We start from the raw sequence: 20,475 nt of genomic DNA, 5'->3' as shown, positions 1-20,475 counted from the left end.
ACTTTGTCTCCTATAAATATTCTATAATAATAAGCAAATCCTCATTTTTGCTTAATCTTTTGTTTTACTGTTTCTAATTCTACATAAAATGACTTATTAAGGAAGGAAAGAATGTCAGAGTAATAAACCATATGTTTTAGTATAATTCCAAGCTCAGCTTGTTGCACAATCATGAGGATATTTCTCTCTTGTTTTAATAGTAGCTATCTTTACTTTTAAGCTGGTTAAAAACTTATTTCTTAGTACTTCACAAACTTTAGTTGTATAAACTATACAAAATTTGACACTTAACATTGTATAGTTTTAGCAGTTTATATGTTTCCCAACTTGGTTTGAATTTTTCTCCAGTTACCTTCTTTTATTTTGTTAAATTTTAATTTACCCAATACAAATCTTTCACTACATCTTTTTAAAGAAATCAAGATAACCTTTTATTTATTTATTTGTATTCAAAATATAGGACTTTTTAATTAACTGTGTAAACAATGTATGTATGTTTATTGAAAATATAACAATATATAATGTATATATATATAGCCAAAAGTCTTTAATCCAGACTCGTCGGGACTTTGGCGATCCTGGAATATCGGTTTTTCCAGATTATAGATCATCAGTTTAAATCTGGTAAGATGGCATGCAGAAATTATAAAATTAAAAATATGAAACCATAATTCGTGAAATAAAGAGCAATTATGATCTAAAGGGTATCAAAATTTACAAAAAAAAAAAAAAAAAAAAAGCTTAATATTTATTTGTTTACTTTATTAAACATTTCTTTCAATGCACGCATGCGTAAAGCATACATTACCCATAGTCGAAATTAGAAAATTGCAACCAGAAAACTATTTGATGTGTATTCGTGATATTTATAATGACAAGGAATTTGATTTAAATCATATCAAAGACGGAGTACATCGAGATGAAATACTACATTTAGTAAGGAATTATAAGCCGAATAAAATAAAAACATCTGCCCTGAAGAGAAGGATAGTGCTGACAGATCCACATCCAGTTCATTGCGTGCCCCCCCCCCCCCCCCCCCGCAGAGCTGCGTGAAATTGATAAACATATTTCGGAATGATTAGAGAATTAAAGGATATGCCTTTATCCATTTTTTTGCAGCAATTCCCCCTTTTTGTTTGATGGACATCGAAACATACTTTCGCTTTGTAGATCCTTTGGTAGCACCAGAATCGGAAATTCTTTTTGACATAATCGAAAGTTCAAGCTTACTTTTATAAAATTGGTCTAACAGTCTGCAAAAAATAATAAGCCGGATCCAATTAGAAGATAACATTAACTGAACTAGATAATTAAATAATTTTATCTTTGCTTATACCGTCCGTTATACATTAAATGCGCATGCATAAATGTATTATGCGCATGCGTTAAAGCATACGTGCATGAGCATAAAGTTTGTAGCTTTGAGGTCCGGTTTATAGATCATTCCGGATTATGGACGTCTGGATTAAAGACTTTTGACTGTATATAATATACATATATATATATAAAGTTATGCAATATGCTGTGAAATTAATTAAATAATCAAGAGATAATAATTGAATCAATAAAGCAAGAAAGTAATTAACAGTCTAGCAGGAAGTACACATATCAAAATTGAAACAAAAATAATTCACTAAAATAACATAATAAAATTAATATAAAATGTTGTTGAAAATTCTTTGGTGTTTTTTTTTTAAGGAGCAGGCAAAGAATTTTCCACAGAGTTTCAGAATTATACCTGGGTGATTGTGATTTTTGAAATAATTAAAAGAAAGTGCTGAATGAAAATTGGTTTTAAAATAATTAATTAAAATCTTTTTAAAGTAAAATTTCTTTTTAAAATTAAAAATTTCACTTTATTATACTTTCTGTTCCAATGATATCCTAAAACAAAAATTACTGTAAAAATAAACATTATAAAAAGAATTCTTGAGCAAGAAATAAGAATAACAGTTTGGTACAGTAAAGTAATTCGATAAATAAATATTAAATAAATTCCTAATGAAAGAGAAAATGGAATTGCTAAAAGACCTTTGTAAATCAAAAGTAAAATATTACAAGTCATTTTTTGAGAAAAGGAATTTATTTAGAAGAAATTTAGTAAAAGTAAAATAAGTAAGAATTTTCAAATTATTTTAAATTAAGAATTATTTAAATTAATTAAATATTTTATTTATTAATAATAAATTATTATTTATTTAAGTTTTTATATTATATAAATTGTATTATGTTATTTTATTGAATTATTTTTGTTTTGTTTTTGATGTGTATATACTTACTGTTAGAATGTTAACCTCTCTTGATTTGATTTTTGGTTTAATTATTCTCTCTTTATTTTATATGCTTATGTATTTAATATGATATTTAATTAATGGATCTTCAAAGTGTATTTTAATTTTCCTTTATTAGGCTGAAAAGATTTCACCAGAAAAATTAGCTATTGATCGTCCAACTTTTAAAAGTCTTGCATTTTTCCAAAAGCATTATGAATTAAGTTCACCTCTTGTGCAACCTAATCATTATGTGATATTTCCTGGTTTTTTCAATGGTCAAACAGGTACAAATGCTATGTCTTATTTTGTTTGGTATTTCTATAAATTACTGAAATGCATATTTATCAAATACAGTTAAAAGTCTTTAATCCGGACGTCCATAATCCGGACCTCAAAGCTACAAATTTTCTGCGCATGTGTCAACGCATAATGTGTTAATGCATGCACATAATGCATTAATGCATGCGCATAATACCTTTACGCATGTGCACATGCGTTTACGCATACGCGTTTAATGTATAACAGACGGTATAAGCTAAGCTAAAATTATCTAATTATCTATTTCAGTTAATGTTGCAGATTGAATTGTTCCTTAATCTTCTAATTGGATCTGGCTTTGCAGATTGTTAGAGAAGTTTTATAAAAGTAAGCTTGAACTTTCGATTATGCCAAAAAGAATTTCCGATTCTGGTGCTACCAAAGGATGAAAGCATGTTCCGATGTTCCAAACAAAAAGTGGAATTGCTGCAAAAAATGGATAAAGGCGTATCCTTTAATTCTCTAATCATTCCGAAATATGTTTATCAATTTCACGCTGCTCTGCGGGGGGGGGACGACGCTGTGCGCAATGAACTGGAAGTGGATCTGTCAGCACTATCCTTATCTTCAGGGCAGATGTTTTTATTTTATTCGGCTTATAATTCCTTACTAAATGTAGTATTTCATCTCGATATACTCCTTCTTTGATATTAAATCAAATTCCTCGTCATTATAAATATCACGAATACACATCAAATAGTTTTCTGGTTGCAATTTTCTAATTTCGATTATGCGTAATGTGTGCTTTACGCATGCGCGCGTTGAAAGAAATGTTTAATAAAGTAATCAAATAAATATTAAGCTTTTTTTTGTGTAAATTTTGATATACTTTAGATCATAATTGCTCTTTATTACATAAATTATGGTTTCATATTTTTAATTTTATAATTTCTGCATGCCATCTTGCCAGATTTAAACTGATGATCTATAATCCGGAAAAACCGATAATCCCAAATCGCTGAAGTTCCGACCAGTCTGGATTAAAGACTTTTGACTGTATTAAATATGAAATTAAATATACTAGTAATATTTTTATATGTGAATAGTTCTTTTAAATTCCTGATTTAACAACCCAAATAAAATAAAACTGTATATATAATGCTGAGTGTTAGCATAGAAAATAAAAATAAGATCATACAATTATGTAATTATTAAGAATATTATAGATAAGAATATATTTATTTGTATTAAAACATATTTATTCCTTATAGATTGTTGCATCATAAATTATTTTAAATTTACTCACATTTAAACTAAGCTATTAAAATTCTTCACAAATTTTCATTGTAAATAACATTGTGTACTATTTAGTTTTGTATTCTAGTTGATTTGACATTTACACTCATTGTTAAATTTTATACTTGTAAGATTTTTTTTTTAATATTTGTGAAAGTGTGTCCTATAAATTTTAACAGAAAAATCATAAAAAATAGTCATAAAAGAATTATGCATTTTTACTCTTCAATTTTAATTGTAAATCTATTTTAAATAATTTTGTATAATATCATTTAAGTCAGAAATTGAGACTAGTTTAATAAGTTACTAGGTGTTCATAAAATTAATAAACTGTGCATTCTACTGTGAGAATGGATGGATATGTTTTAGTCCTTAATTTATTTAACACATTTTAAAGTAAAATGAGGTTTACTTTCTTTCTGATAAGAAAGCACCTTTATAATAAAATGGCAGTTTTCCTATATAAACAGTTTTTTAAAAGGAGTTTTAATATGTTTTGTTGTTTTAATTGCAAACAGGTATTTGAATTAAATAACTATATCACAGGCATATAATAAATTCATAATGATTGTTTATGTAGTTGATTGTTCATTGTAATGATTTAAAAATAGTCAATACAAAATTATATATTTTTAGTGTGGATTGTTTAAACTACCTATAATACTTCTTACAATTCTCTCTTGTAAGTTTGAACCTAAAGAAAATGTTTATTAATTTGAAACAGTATTTCAAAATAATAACAAAACAATGTTTGAATTTTTTCCCCTAATTTTTAAATAATATTTTAAAACTGAAGGATTTTATAGCTGCAGCTGTTTATTTGTTTTATTTATTTATTTTTTGTTTATTTATTATTATCATTTGGTGCATATATAGTAGCAGACATAAAATAAAGTGCTTTATTTTTTGTTGCTTTATATGATTTTACTTTGCCTCTTTTATATATATATATATATAATTTTGACTCACAGTTACAAGGCCTCCGATTTTCCTTTACAAGAGAAAGAGTAAGTGTTTTAAATATTTTCAAATATCTTTTTTTATATGTTATTTTAGTTTAAAGCTTCTTACATAAATTTCATTTTTTTATCAAATAATTTTGAACATGTTTTTTTTCCTGAATTTTATTTGTAAAAAGGCTTATTGTAAAGAATAAATCTGCAAATGTATTTTAATAATTTTTTTTCTAAAATAATTCATATGAGTATTTTATAAGAATTTTATTGTATTTTAGTTATCGAGAAATCTAAATGCTACTCTTCCAAGCAGAACTCATCTGGCAGTAATTTTAAAAATGAAGTAAGCTATTACTATTGTAAACCTTTTGACCTTATATTTTGCATTCAAGTACAAACTGCAAGTCATAGTCATTAAGGAAATAGTATTAGAAGAAAAAAATATTGTGTGACTACAGCAGTAGTTAAAAAGGTTGCATAATTTGTAAAATCAAGGTAAACTTTAAAACTGTTACTCCACCATATATATATATATATATATTTATGTAACTTGCAAAGGTATTATTATCACTAGACCAGGAATGGGCAAACTTTTTCGGTTGCAGGCCAAAAATCAAAAAACAAAAGTTTGGCGGGCCAAGGTAAATTTTTCTAAAATAAAAAAATATATATATTTATACAAGTATTATAATTTAAATATGTTAATGAGATGAATGCAATTGTGATTTCATTTTTGAAAATTCCTTATATTGAGGTTCACAGTGCGAGATGTACTGATTCTAAAGAACGAGGCTAAATATCCATCTATTAGTCTACTTCTGAAATAATTCTTTCTAAGGTTCCTTGTTGAAACCACTTATTCACATATATAAGATGAAGCAAACATAGCACTGATTATCTGTGCGTGAGATATTAAATTTGGGAAACTTACTTTCGATAATGATACATAAAACTCTAACTTTGGTATATTTAGAAACAACTGCTTGAGATGACTGTTAGATTGTAACTCAATTAATTCAAGATGCAAATCTGACATCACTGCTTTACACTTTATGTTGAAAGGCATGGTAAAAATATCCAATTCTGTTTGAATGCCTCTGAAATCTTGAAATCTATGTTTGAACTCAAAATGCAGTTTTTTCAATTCATCTTCACAATTCTTAAGCTTCTCTTCATTTTTATTAAGGGTATTGAATTTAATTTCAGGAAATGAGACAAGTCATTATAGCTACCTGCCCAGCAAACAGATTAAGTTTTATTTTAAAAGATTTGAGATGAGCTCAGATATCGTCGATAAGTTGATATTTCCCATGCATCTTGACATTCAAGTTGTTCATATGACAATGAAAATCTGTGATAAATGCAAAGTCCAAAAGCCATTCTGTATCTTTTAACATTTCGCAATCCGCAGAACACTGTTTCTCATGGAAGAACTACACAATGTTGTCTTTCAGCTGCCAAACTCGCTCGAAAATACATCCTGCACTGGGCCGCCTTACTTTCGTGTAATACAGTACATCAGAGTATTCAGATTGCATGGAGTGAAGAAAATTTCAAAATTGTCTGTGAGTAAGCCCATGAGGTTGAATAGTATTTACAAGCTTCACGACTGCATCAAGCACGGGTTTCATATTCATTTGCAGATTTATACAGAGCAGTGTAGGAATACAACGTTGTTCCCAGGATAGTTTTGATTAAAGAGTCCAAGAAATCCAGATTTTTTTCCTGTCATATTTGGTGCTCCATCAGTTACAATATTACATATATTTGTTATAGGCACTTTCAAAGTTAAAAGCCAGAGTTTAGAATAAGTAAAAAGATCATTAGTCCTTTGTAAAAAAAGGAAGAAAAAAATAATATTTGAACAAAGTAGAAAAGGAGATGGATATATATAATATTTAAATATATATTTCTTTTAATTTGCTTTGGACCGGCAAATTAAAATTATATCCGCAGGCCGGATAAAACGTTCTGGCGCGCCGTAGTTTGCCCATTCCTAGACCATAGCCTGTGTCGTATATACCACATCTGTTATCAAAATTAGCTGTAAAAGCTGGTATTCGTTTCTTTTAATCTTTATGAAAAACCCTTAATTTTTCTTATGCTTTTAATATAAAATTTAAAGAATTTGATCACTAAAATATCCTTTTAAATATATCCTTTTCAAAATTATATATCATTATATATTATTAGTTTAAAAAAATGATTGTGAAAACCATGGAAAAAAGAAACTTATTTAAGAAGCGATTAAAAATTGCTGAGGTGAAACAAGAAAGAAAACTATGTATTTATCAAACTAGTATGATTATTGGGTATTTAGGTGATAGTGATTTCTTAACATTTCAACCCATATCCTATGTATGTTGAGCACAAGTAAAACTTTGATTACTTCAAATCAGATAATTCAAAATTTTGACAAGTTTAATTATATATTCAAAAAGATTGAACTTTATTTTTTATAATTTAAGATTGCTATACTTTTTATATTTTATTCAATATCAAAATCCAATATTATCCCCAAGCCACAAAGATCGTGGCCCAAATTTTAAATAATTTCCACCTTCGTGGTTTTTCTGAAGCCTTTATATATATCAATCTTTCAATATCAAAATCCAATATTATCCCCAAGCCACAAAGATCGTGGCCCAAATTTTAAATAATTTCCACCTTCATGGTTTTTCTGAAGCCTTTAATGATCCCCATAAGTGACAGCACTTTTAGTCTTGTGAGTTTTTAAAATTGAACTTTATAGAATATAGTTATTAAATTTACAAAAGCAATCTATACTTTTTAATTTGGGATAATATAAAATATATTTCTGCATATAAGCTGAGAATTTTTGGCGCTTTATCTGAAGCTAAACTATGGGGGTTGGCTTACATACAGATGCACTAATCTCACAAAAACATAGGTGCTTTTTCCGTTAGCCAAGCACAAGCAATCATTGTTAAATATAGCGGTTTATTTCTTTTGGTTTATATTTCTTAAAATTCTGAAAAAAATTTTAAAGAAAATTAAATATTCATTTTATTTTCAAAATTGTTTATAATATTGGTTTGGTGCACAATCGCCAACGAAAAAATCTGATATCGGAGAAATTTGCACTCTGCTTTCTCTATTCTTGAACTTGTTTTTCATTTACAAAAAAATGTAAAGCAACCATACTGTTGTTAGAATTTTCATCAAATCCAATCGCCTATAGTTTGAAATTTCACATAGGCTGGTGGAAAAAATTAAAGTTTTGGAACACTTTTTCCCAAATATCTCGAGAAATACCGGACAGAAATAAATGAAATTAGGTCTGGATATAGTTTATTGTATGACAATAATGTGTACAAAATAAAAATGAAAATGCCATTCATGAGTTATGGCCAAGAGTCCAATGTGGTCCAAACTCGAAGTTGAAAGGTGGCAGTGAAAATATGGCTAGTATGATGTATGGTCGCCTATGACAGACAGACAGACAGCATGCACAATAAGTAGCCATGCTGTTAACAAGAGAGTCAGGAGGGCCTGTGGAGGTTGTACCCACTACTCCTCCAGAGGTGTTTTAAGTCCTGAATGGTTCTGGGTGGGGTTGGCAGATTGCAGTAGTCCTCCCAAGAGCATTCCAAGCGTATTCAGTGCAATTAAGGTCAGGGAATTTGGCTGGTCAATCCATTTGGTGAATATCCTTGCTTTTCAGATAGTCATCAACTAAGTGGACCCTATGTGGTCATGCACTGTCGTCCACAAAAATGAATTTGGGGCCAACAGCACTCCTGAAAAGTCACACATGGGGCTGTAGGATCTCCTGCCTGTATCTCTGGGCATTTGTGGAACCAGTGTCAAACACATGGAATGGTGTGTATTTGTCTTGTTTGTGTTACAAATAACTTTTAATTTATGATTAGATTTACCATTTATATTTTGCAACATGTGTGGCAACACGATTTTTATTTCTTGTTTTTTGGTAACGTTTTCAGTTGTTGTCACTTGTTTTACTTTACCATGTAACATTTACTGTGCCTATAATGATTTTGTATTTCAATATATGTTAATCCAGATGAATCTCTGCTTATTTATTTGTCTCCATTCCTAACTTTAGACTTCATCAGTTTGATCCCTTTTCTAACTTATACTTCATCAGTTTGATCCCTTTTCTAACTTATACTTCATCAGTTTGATCCCTGCCCAAATCATCACTCCTCCACCACCATATTGGTCTCTTTCCATGATATTTCTGGGATATTATCAGATCCAAAATTCCCTCTATATCAATAATCACTACTCAGCCGTGAAGAAAACATGCCCATTGAAAATGTGTCCAGTGTTGGTGTTTTAAGCACCATTGTGAATGTTCTCTTTTGTGGAAGGGATTGACTGGGATGTAAATAGTGAGCTTTTTGGCATACAGTCTATCTCATGGAGCCTTCTGGCAACTGTCTTCCTTGAAACTGATGTTCCTGTGGCAATAGTGAGACAGTTGTATGGCTGTAGACATCCACTGTTACTTGGCTGAAAGTACCAAATACCGGTCATCATCGGTCATTGTGGCTATCAGGTGACCTTGTCCTTATCTTCTGGACACTGTCTCACTGTTTTTAAACTGATTCCACGAATTAGAGGTGACACTTAATATTACATACAGTTCTGTTGCAACCAGATCTTGGGACTGCCTGCCTCAAGCCTACCCATGATTCCCCATCTTATACCTTCGTCTAAGCAATGATGTGTACTCATTTCACATGAAAAACATAAAAAAAAACCAAGAAGATATTAAAAAAAAGACAACATTTATAGTAGTTTTGATATTTTTTTACACTTACCAAATATTTTTACACAATGTATCTGAAAATAGATAAAGATAAAACAATACAGACAAGGAAAAAAACAAAAACATTTCAATGCAGTCTTTTTATAATATAAATGTTCATTTTCCTTGCTTTGCACGTGACGCTGTTATTTCGTCTGTTACTTATTTAAAATTTTCACATTGTTCTGTGTCTTAAAATTAGAAATTAAAGTTAATGACCTAAAACTGCAATAGTATATTTCAGTACAAGTGAAAAAATTGACAGTTTCACTCACACATGTGTCAGATTTGCGCAATACTTATGGGGTCCCACAAAATTTTTGTAAATACTATGCAGTCCTAGGGGTCGCGAAAAAAATCTCAGTGATAAAAAGCAGTCATGACTGAAAAAAGTTTAAGAAACCCTGATTTATACTATATATACATAAATATTTTCATACAGTAATCTTATTAATGAAAGAGAGCATATTATTAAATGAAAAAAAATTTTTAACTTTCATTAAAAATTTTTTGTGTATTTAATCTGTTTAATTGTTCATTCATGATTCATTGGAATCATGTGGACTTTTTGTCTCTTTGCACAACATTTTTTAATGCAAATAATTACTTAAAAAATCTATGTTTTGTTTTTAGTTATATTTCTACATTTTTATATCAAAAGAATTGTCATTATTAATATATGCCTTCATTTTTCTGCTATTGTATTGCACATTTGAATTTAAAAATATTTAAATTTCACCATTTAAATAACTAACTAAAAGTGGTAGGTAACATTTTACATGATTACCAACTTTTTTCTGCTCATTCCAGTTTCAACTTATTTAAGTCTTGACAGTAAAAGCTCAGAATACCCTGCATAAACAAAGTTGCAAAGGCGGAGCTAAGTGACGTTCATAAATGGGTGGGTCTAAGCTTGTGGCGTCACTATGTATTCCCTATAGATATAGAAATAAGTATAACAAATTGTTTATAATTTCAAATTACCTCGGTACAGCAAGTGAATTCTATTAGCTTTGAAAATGGTAAACAATGTCGCTGTCTCTCATACTTGTATTTGATACAGCTTTAGTATTTTCAAAGATTTTTCAGCTTTAGCATTTATACAAATAAAAAAAAAGATTTTTTTTAAATTTAAATACATATTATGGAACATTTTAATTTTATCATTTTTCAAATTACCTTATTGCTATGTAACCACACAATCCCTTACATACCAGTAAGTAGACAATTTTCATTATTTTTTTTTAAATTTTAAACTTTACATTAATAAAAAAAATATTTTTCATGCATATCATTGTCCACAGCTTTTGTATCACTGTTTCTTAAATTCCTAAATCACATTATATTCTCTGTAGGCATACTAGAATACTACATATTAATAAGTCTAATTTCTCACAATGAGAGAAAATAAGATAAAGAAATAAATACTACAAATTTGTAACACTAATAAATGCTTCACTCTCATGTGTACATATTGTAAATGAATTCATAAAGTGCAATTACAATAAAAAACATTGCATATTAAAATAATAAGGTAAAAATACTTATAGGGTCAAAGTTTACAGTTTTGCTACTATTGAGTAGATCGTCAGACTATCAATATTTATAGTAAGTTGGAAAGCATTATCAGCATATCAAAACCAAACAATTGAAAACACAATTTAAATTTAAAAAAAGATGTGTAAAATATAATTTACAGTTAAAACAAAAAATTTAAAATACACAAACAATATATTAAACATTGCACATAAAATAAGTTACATTACTGCTCGGCATCACACATAACTTCGCTTTGCCCATATCGACAACAATCTGTATTCGCTCGAAAATCATCAAAGAATTGCACAAACTTGGTATCCATGTACAGATCGATTTATTTCCATTTTAAAAAAGTCAGAGAATTGTACAAAATTGGCATTGCACACTATATTGACTTTGCCCATGTACGCATTGATCCATTTTCACATTAAAAAACATCAGAGAATTGAACAAACTCAGCACTGTGCACAACCTTGGCTTTGCTCACACAGCAATCTCTTTTCACTTAAAAAAAATCAGACTCTGCATTGCTGAATCAACTTTGGAAATTTACTTTTCTAAATTTCCACAATCACGCCATCCCCCACCCAACATCATATTTTCCTTCAAGCATAACTCCATGCACGCTTCCCTACAGAAACTTTTCCAGTGAGTCACTGTATTTTTAGCAATACTTAATTCCGATCATATAAAATCATTCCCACACTTAACCAACCACATATAGGTAACTCGGAAAACATCATACATGCTGAATTTACTCTTTGCAAACCACAAGTGCTTTCATACAAACCTTTTAATTTTATGCTTACATTTGCCTCCAAACTCTACACATCCACTCAGAACCATCTATACAGTTCTTTTGCTCTACTAGTTTCATATTCGTTTCACAAATTGCAATTATAAGATCTTGCAATCAAACTTTTCTTCATACACCACTCTGAGGCTTTTTTTACCTTTTTGCTCCAACTGATAAAACAAAATCCAGATTCAGATAATCATCCATACTCAAGACCGAATTTAGATTTGACGAGATCCTAAGCTCTTTGTGATATGCAGCCCTTTATGAGGGATATGAGTCAGTTTTTTATATGGGATATGGTACAATTTTTGAGGCTGTCCCCAAGAAAGTGAGCGCCCTGAGCTACAGCTTGTGCAGCTTATACGTAAATTCGGCACTCTCTATACTATAGAAAGCACCAAATCAGACACACTCATTAGTGATCAAAATGTTCTTTAAGCAAAATAATTCTTTTCTGTATTCTGAGCAGTTGCGGTTGTAATTTTTAAATCATTCATTCAATATTTTCAATCGTTTGGTAAATCCTAATGATACATTTTTTAGAGCTAACTCGTTGCATTAAATCTTAACAGTAAAAGTAGATTTATATATATATATATATATAAAATATCTTGTGCAGTAACATTATAAACCTAGCATTTCAACTCAGTTTAAATATAATTTAAGTTTTCTTCCAATATGAAGCTATAGCATTACTACAACTTGTTTTTAAAAAGAGGTGTAGCCAATATTAAGTTATAGAAAGGCATGACCAAGCCCAAGATAGTAAACAATGTCTCGACTTGTGCAGCTTCTTTTAGGATTGAACCAGTTTGACCGTATTTTTTATTAGGTGCAGACCATGCCAAATAATTTTATCTATTTATTGAGGAAAGTACCTATGTATTATAATTTTGGAGAAAATAAAATAATTCAATTTGAAAATAATTAATTTTTATGAGACTAAAAAAGTTTTGAAAATTTTATTAACACTGAAAATGTTTACTACTCTTTAAGTTTTTTGTTGGTATGAGCTCATAATTTAATTAATACTATTATGTTACACAACTATCAAGTGAAATACATTGAACCTCTTTTTTGTGTTAATAAAACAAATTTCAGATGTAAGCCTTTTGTTTAAAAAATAACCAATTATGAAAGAATTACTATACAAACATGCATAAATTTTAATACTAAAACTGTTTTAGACATATTAATATGTTGTATGATAGATTTAATAAAGTTCATACCCACAGCTCGTTGTAATAGGCTATTAAAAGCAGGAAAATTGCTCACAATTTTGTAAAAATCTGTTTAAAATAATTTACATTTACCATTTTAGTAATCATCAGTTTAATAATTTCATTGTGCCAATAAGCTTTCATATTTCCTTTCTACTGTTAATTAGATTTTAGTGCCATCAGGTGAACTTATCTGATTATGAAAATTGTTTCTGCTTAGTATAATCTCACCTTAAAATATTTTGTTGGCGTATTGTGTTTAATAATCTAGAACTCATTCTTATAATTTCTAGGTTATGAAAATAAACTTATTTTATAAATTAAAGAAATAAATGCTATAAAAATTTAGCACTTTATGATATACTCTAAAATCTATCACTGCTCAAAATGTCAGTGAATAGTCATTTCTGACTTTATTTCCAAATCTTTATTTACAATTCACCATGGTTCAAAAACCTTTTATTTTTAATTTTAGGGATTTTTTAATGCAAACAATTATAATTTCTTTATAAAGCTGATTTGTACATATACTGAAATGCATCAGAAGGGTAATTGGGGAAAATCAGGTAAAAATTATACTCAGTATTAATATTTTTAATATATATAGTTCTGTCTCAGCATTTAATAACATAAAATTTGTGTAAACCATTCACAGTATAAGAGAAGCTGTTTGTATTCTGAGAACATATATTCTTTTTATTATCATGCATGTTTATTTCTGTATCCACAAGTTAGTTTCTTTTATCGTATGATTATTTTCTTTAGAACTGAAGTACCAAATATATAAGAAAATAGTCAAAATTTGTAAACCAAGCTAAGTTTTAAGCACATAAAGTGCACATTTTAAGCACATTATACTTTAATTTTAAATGTAAATAATAAATATATTTCAGAAATAAAATTAATGAATTTATTTTCTTCATTTATGATTAATCATCATTTTAATTACTGTAATTGCATAAAGTGAAATGCTTTTTCGAAAATATGAAGGGAATTGTAGTTAAAGGCAAATTTGTCTGATTATCAGTTTAGTAATTGTGTGTGTCTGTTATTTTTATTTAGTTTGAGGCTCTGCAATCTGTTCAAGTTCCTCTTTCATCAAAAGAACTTCAAAAAAATAAGACATTCAGTTCCTCTTTTAGCAGGTAAATATTTATGCAATCTTAATGATAAATAATTAGTATTCTAGAAATCTTTAATAAAAAAATGAGGTGATGAAATTTTTTAATGCTGAGAATTTGTCTTATAATGTTATGTTATATATATTATGAGGCATATTTTTTACACTTATTATTATTGATATTTATAATATGAAGCAGATTTTATTCTCATTTTCTCTTATTCCAAGAAGATTGAAAACCAACTCTTTGTTTTAGGAAACACTTTAAATTTTTTTATGAAAGTGAAAGGAAATATAAAAGGTTATTTTTATTTCTGTAATAATGCAGCCTCTTCTGAAAGAATCTGAATGTTAGGACAGTGTCATAGCAAGGTCGAGTGGCAACCAGTGTTGAGCTTCAACTTGTCATCCTTCACATCTACCAAAATATAAAATGAAAAATTTTTTTATGAATGAAAAAACAAGTTAAATGTAAGTCAGTTTAATGTATGATATAAAAACTTTCATTTCAGAGTGGCAGTATGTAGTACATAACTTTATTATTATTATAAAACAATTTAATGAAAACTCACTTGTTTATAAGTTTCATTCTCTAATCTCTAATCCGACCTGATACTTAGAATCTTTTCTACTGCTCAAATGGGATAGTGGTTAGTGACACTGACTGCCACACCAAAGGGTCTGGGTTCGAACCCCAGAGAAGACATGGATGTTTGTAAATACATAGAGTCTGTGCGGCATGGGAGCATTCTAAATATGCAGCGAACTGAAAGTCTTCTCGAGAGGTTGGTAGTGTGGAAAGCCAGGTGGGAGATTCTCTCTCCGATCTCCCCCTCAAAATTTTTAGAGTGCTTTCCATCAAAATTGGGGACGGAACATAGCAAAGTTGTACTGTCACCTGTATGGTGCTCAAGGATGTTGCCAGTGACAGGCACAATCTTGCAGTCCTTGCCATGATGAATTGTGTGGGCTTGTTTTGATATTACTTTCAGACAAGTGAGATAAGTCACAGCAACAGAATCTTTTCTTTCAACTTTTTGTTCTGAAAATTTTGAAATTGCTTCATCAAAATCAATGCATTTAGCTGCACTATTTTCACTTGTCAAAATAGCTAAGCTAGAGAGTCGTATTTTGTTTATAGTAGATTTGAGATAATTCTTAGTTCATCTCAGTTTTGAAAAACTTCTCTCACATAATGCAATAGAAACACATAAAGTTAAGAAAAATCCTTAAGTGAGATTAGAACAGAATTAAAAAGTTCATATTCAACCACAAACTCTAAAAGTCTTAAGAAAGTAAAACCAAGAGACTCTTCTTTTGAAACTTTTATGGCTTTTAGATATCTTCTTAAGCATGAAATTTCTGTAAAGATTTTCTGCAGGAAGCTCATCATAATTTTCAATGAAATTTTGTACAAACTAAATTTTAAAAGTTCAGTTCCAAGGTTTTGATTAGATTGCTAGACTTTGAGACTGCAAACTGATCTGATATACATTACATGCCTTCACAATGTGTATTGATTTCTTACTGAAACCTGCCAATGCACATTGATCTCTTCAGTTCGTGGTCCAAATTCAGCAACTGTTCTGCAGCCTTCTCTCTGAGCATAATTTTCTTTATTATGACAGTTCTTTTTACTACAGGAATACCCATCTCTTCACATGTGTCTTGCAAATTGCAGTGCTTCCTCAAGAAGGTCATTTCTTTTGTCTTTTAAAAAGATCTCTAGATTCAAAGCCATTCCAAGTTTTTGTAAATACTTTTGAATGGGGTTGACTTCTTCTAAGTCATTATTCGAAAAACACAAAAATGAGAAATAATACATTGGAGGCTATAGAGTTTGAGCTGCTGCTGTGGTTTTAATTAACCTCCATTTTTTTTCTGAAAGCTGCTCAACAGTAACTTCAATTTTTGTCAGAAGAATCATCCATCTTTTCTCAGCATAGGAGCTGAGAAAAACAAGTACTGATTTCCTAAAGTCCAGAAAAGAAAAATGTTACAAAAAGATTACAAAAGGTTACAAAAATAATGAAACTGTTACAAAAAGAGATTGAGAGAAAGAAATGTATCCTTGTCCTCAGCACACTGTTATATCTAGACCATCTCGTTCAATAACTTTTAAAATATCTTCTATTATGCCAAAGGCTTTCTTCCCAACTAGCTGAAAAAAAAACACCTAGAAATGTTCCCTTTATTTCAACTTTTTTGTTAAAGTAACGAATGATTTCACACATTTGATCTATTTGCAACATGTTTGGAGTACTGTCAATGATGATATTAAAATACTTTGTATTTTTAATATCGGTCAAAATCTGTTCCTTATTAATTTTACCCAGAAGTGAGATAAACTCATTTTGTTTGGTGGGAGACAAGTAGTTGTTAATATTTTCCCCAATGGTGACTGAGTGGACTGGGTTAGAAGTTCAATCAGATGTAGAAAACTTGCTCCGTGTTCAACCAAAATATGCTGTTTGTAACTGTGGAATGGAAGATTTCATTTCAGCCAAAAACATGGTGATGTACAGGAGTCTTTTTAAAAAGATCTCTCCATTTTCTTATTCTGTTTCAATAGCTAGCTAGATAGTAGTTGCTCTGTTAGCAATTAGACTTGCTCTTAAGTTTTTCCATTTTTCAAAACAAGCTTTATGTTATTCTAAGGTTTCATGGTTGTGAATTTTTATTAGAAACTCAATATAGCAGAGAGTGGTTACTTAGCATGCATGAGAATAAATAACACACAACAGAGCTTTATTGTATATAAACCAGTAGTGTGATCAGGTTTAAATATCAAACATCATCCTGATTAAATGCAATAAGAAATTGCATCAGCACACATGCATATAATAAAACATTAAATTACATTAGTCTTCATTTTAAACCCGTCATCCTTGCACACATTTTGTGTTTTGCACTGATTACATTTTTTGTCAAAAAAATCAGTTTCAGAAAGTTTCACAGCTTCTCCCACAAAATGGTGTTGTATATCAATATGTTTTGATTTACCATGATACATACTATTTTTCGTGAGATTAATAGCACTGTTGTTATCGCAGTATAATAATAGTACTGGCTTTGCAGTAATAATCCAAGTTCTGTAACAATTTTGTTGAGCCATATGGCTTCTTTAGTAGCTTCAGAAAGAGCCATATATTCAGCTTCTCTTGTACTAGTTGCAATGGTAGCTTGACGCTTACTACACTATGATATTTTACCACCTTCAATGAGGAAAACATATCCAATGGTTGATAATCGATCCCCAGCATCACCTCCATAGTTTGAGTCGCTGTAACCAAGAACGTCAGCACTATAGTCCTTTGAAAAAGACAATGTAACATCTGTAGTGGCTTGAAGATATCGCATGATAGCATTCCAGTGAACCCTTGCCAGATTTTTTTGAGAATTGATCAAGCAAATTCACAGCATAAGTTATATCTGGCCATGTTGCTTAAGCTGTATAAAGAAGACTCCCAATGGCAGCCTGATAAGGAACAAGTAGTTTTTTATTCCTTACTAGTTGGTAACTGCAGTTTAGATAACACTTGATTTTGGTCTAGTGGTTTTTTTACACCATAAGAATCCTGCATATTATATTTGCAAAGCATACTCTCTACATACCAAGTTTGACTGAGGCTAATGGACCCTTTAGTCCTATCTCGTTTGATTTTAGTTCCTAAGCAATAATTTGCTGTTCCCAAATCTTTCATTTCAAATTTTTCTTTAAGTTGTTGTTTTACCCAATTTTTAAGTTCTGTGTTATTGCTAAAAATGAGTAAGTCATCAACATAAATAGTGACAATAACTAGTTATTTATTTCCATTTATTTTAATATAGACACAACTATCAAAAGAACTTTCTCCCATTTCTATCTAACAGTTGGTACCATAGTCTACAACTCTGCTTTAAACTATGCTTTGTTTAATTTTAGAACCTCTTTCCCTCTAAGTTTTGCTTGTAAAATTCCTTCAAACCAATGTCTTCATTTAGAGTTCCTTGTACAAAAGCCATTACAGCATAGATTTAGTCAATTTCCCAATCATATATAGCTGCATAAGCTAATAAAACTCTTAATGTTACATAACGGACAACTCTGGTGCAAATGTTTCAGTGTAGTCTATTCCCTCAATCTGAGAATCTGAGAATAGCCCTTAGCAACTAAACGTGTCTTATATCTTTCAATCTTGCCTACAGAATTACATTTAATTTTGAAAAACCCATTTACTATCTATGATGCTCTTATCATAAGGTTCGTCTGTTATTTCCCATGTTTTGTTTTTAATATGACCTAATATAGTCTCGCATATAGAATCCTTCCAATGGTACTGCCCTTTAATGCTTCATCAATGGTTTTCAGTTCAAAATACAAATCATTTGTTGCTGCTGCTAAAGCTTTAACAAGGCACATACCATCTAAATTTGGCATTTGCACTTCTGGCATCTCGTGTGTGTCCTGATAACTTTTCGGGAATCTAATTTTTCTGCTTCTGGTCAACATAGGTGGCTCATCAACTGGCTATCATTTTGAGCAGTATTATGCTAATGGTGATCAGATTTAGTACTACCAATTAACTAATTCATGATGATCAGACTGAGTACTATCATTAACCATTCTTCCAATTCACTATTCTGATCATCAGCTATTGCATTCTCGGTATCTGAAAATGTCATAATCATGCTCCCACTGAACGAGAATTCATTATAAAATTTTGGCATATTACTTGCCTTTTTATAGTACATTTCATTTTCCAAAATTGTACATCTCATGCATTTATTATTTTATAAGTTTTAGGATCTATTAATCGATAGCCTTTTCTATCCTGACAGTACCCAACAAGCATTGATTCCTTTGCTTTTATATCCCACTTTTTATGTTTTCATTTTGGACTTGAGCAAGTGTACAACATTCAAGCACTTTCAAGTATTCTAAATTTAGCTTATCACCATACCATTTTTCATAAGGAGTCATAACTGCAACTGCAATAGTTGGAGATATATTTTTATAGTGATCTGCAGTTTGCACTGCTTCAGCTCAATAATTTTGATCAAGGTGAGCATTCACCAACATTGACTACGCTCGCTCAACTAGAGTTCTGTTATTATGTTCAGTTACACCCATTTGCTCTGGTGTAAATGGAATGGATTTTTGTTGCAGGATTCCATTTGATGTTAAATAGTTATCCATCTCATTATTTACATACTCAGTACCATTATCAGAGCATACGACTTTGATTGATTTGCAGTTTGCCTTTCAACAAATGCTTGAAATACTTTGAATTTTTCAGACTTCAGACTTATTTTTTAAAAAATAAGTGAAAGTCATTCGTGACAAATCATTGATAAAACTAATAAAGGAGTGAGAAACATTAATTGATGAAACATTCATAGGCCCACACAGGTCACTGTGTATTATGCCTAGCAACTCTTTAGCACACTTAGCTTTTCCCTTAGGAAATGGTTGTCTACGCACTTTGCCTTTAATGCTTGATACACAATTTAACAATTTTCCATTGAATGTAAAACCTTCAACCATATCTTTTAATCTGATCATTCCTCTACTTAAATGGCCCACTCTTTTATGTAATAATTCATTTGAAATATTTTAAGCAGTAATTAAAGCCCATTCATTACATAAATCAAGAGAATACAAATTATTTCCCATACCTGTTCCACTAGCAACTAGATGTTTACCATCATACACAAAACATCTTTCACTTGTAAAAGTACTAACCATTCCAAATACTTTATTTAAATACTTAATTGACAGTAAATTGGCTGTTAACTTGGGAACATTTAAAACATTACTAAAAGATACACTCACACAGATTTTTTTAAATTTCTAGATAAGAGGAAAGTTATTTTACCGTAACCCTCTACTTCTATCACTGAACTTCCTGTTTTTATTTGATGAATACTAGTATCCTGATAATCATCTAATAATTCTTTATGTGAACTCATGTGGTAAGAAGCAAAAGAATCCATGTACCAAATATTGGGATCTGGATTCAAATTAGCTACATGAATTCCTGCTACATAAGCTTCTTACCCTTTTTTATGTTTTAATCCAACATTAAACTTTTTGTTAAGCTTGTTTTCATTATATCTACCCTTTTTGAGAGGTGACTTCTGACAATCGGAGTTTTTGGGGCCAAACAAATTCCATTTAAAACATTTTCCTTTAAAGTACCTTTTGCCACCAAAATTTTTATTAACAAATGCATA

General features: G+C 29.9%; 1 protein-coding gene across 2 annotated transcripts in view; it reads left to right on the top strand.

The window, feature by feature from the left end:
• LOC118197569 (alpha-tubulin N-acetyltransferase 1-like) overlaps positions 1-20,475 on the top strand; it is a 51,666-nt gene that overhangs the window by 10,575 nt on the left and 20,616 nt on the right. Inside the window, exons 5-8 of one of the 2 annotated variants that reach the window (XM_035369094.2) lie at positions 2,413-2,560; positions 4,802-4,837; positions 5,065-5,129; positions 14,202-14,284. In XM_035369094.2, coding sequence (XP_035224985.1) covers positions 2,413-2,560; positions 4,802-4,837; positions 5,065-5,129; positions 14,202-14,284 — 332 coding nt within the window. The remainder of the gene's footprint in view (positions 1-2,412; positions 2,561-4,801; positions 4,838-5,064; positions 5,130-14,201; positions 14,285-20,475) is intronic. The other variant, XM_035369095.2, reaches the window with a different exon arrangement.

This window comes from Stegodyphus dumicola, chromosome 10, assembly GCF_044657685.1.
Source record: "Stegodyphus dumicola isolate Sdum_Otavi_A_Nest chromosome 10, ASM4465768v1".
In the NCBI taxonomy this organism is placed as follows: Eukaryota; Metazoa; Arthropoda; class Arachnida; order Araneae; family Eresidae; genus Stegodyphus; species Stegodyphus dumicola.
This window is presented reverse-complemented; position numbering and strand designations above follow the sequence as displayed.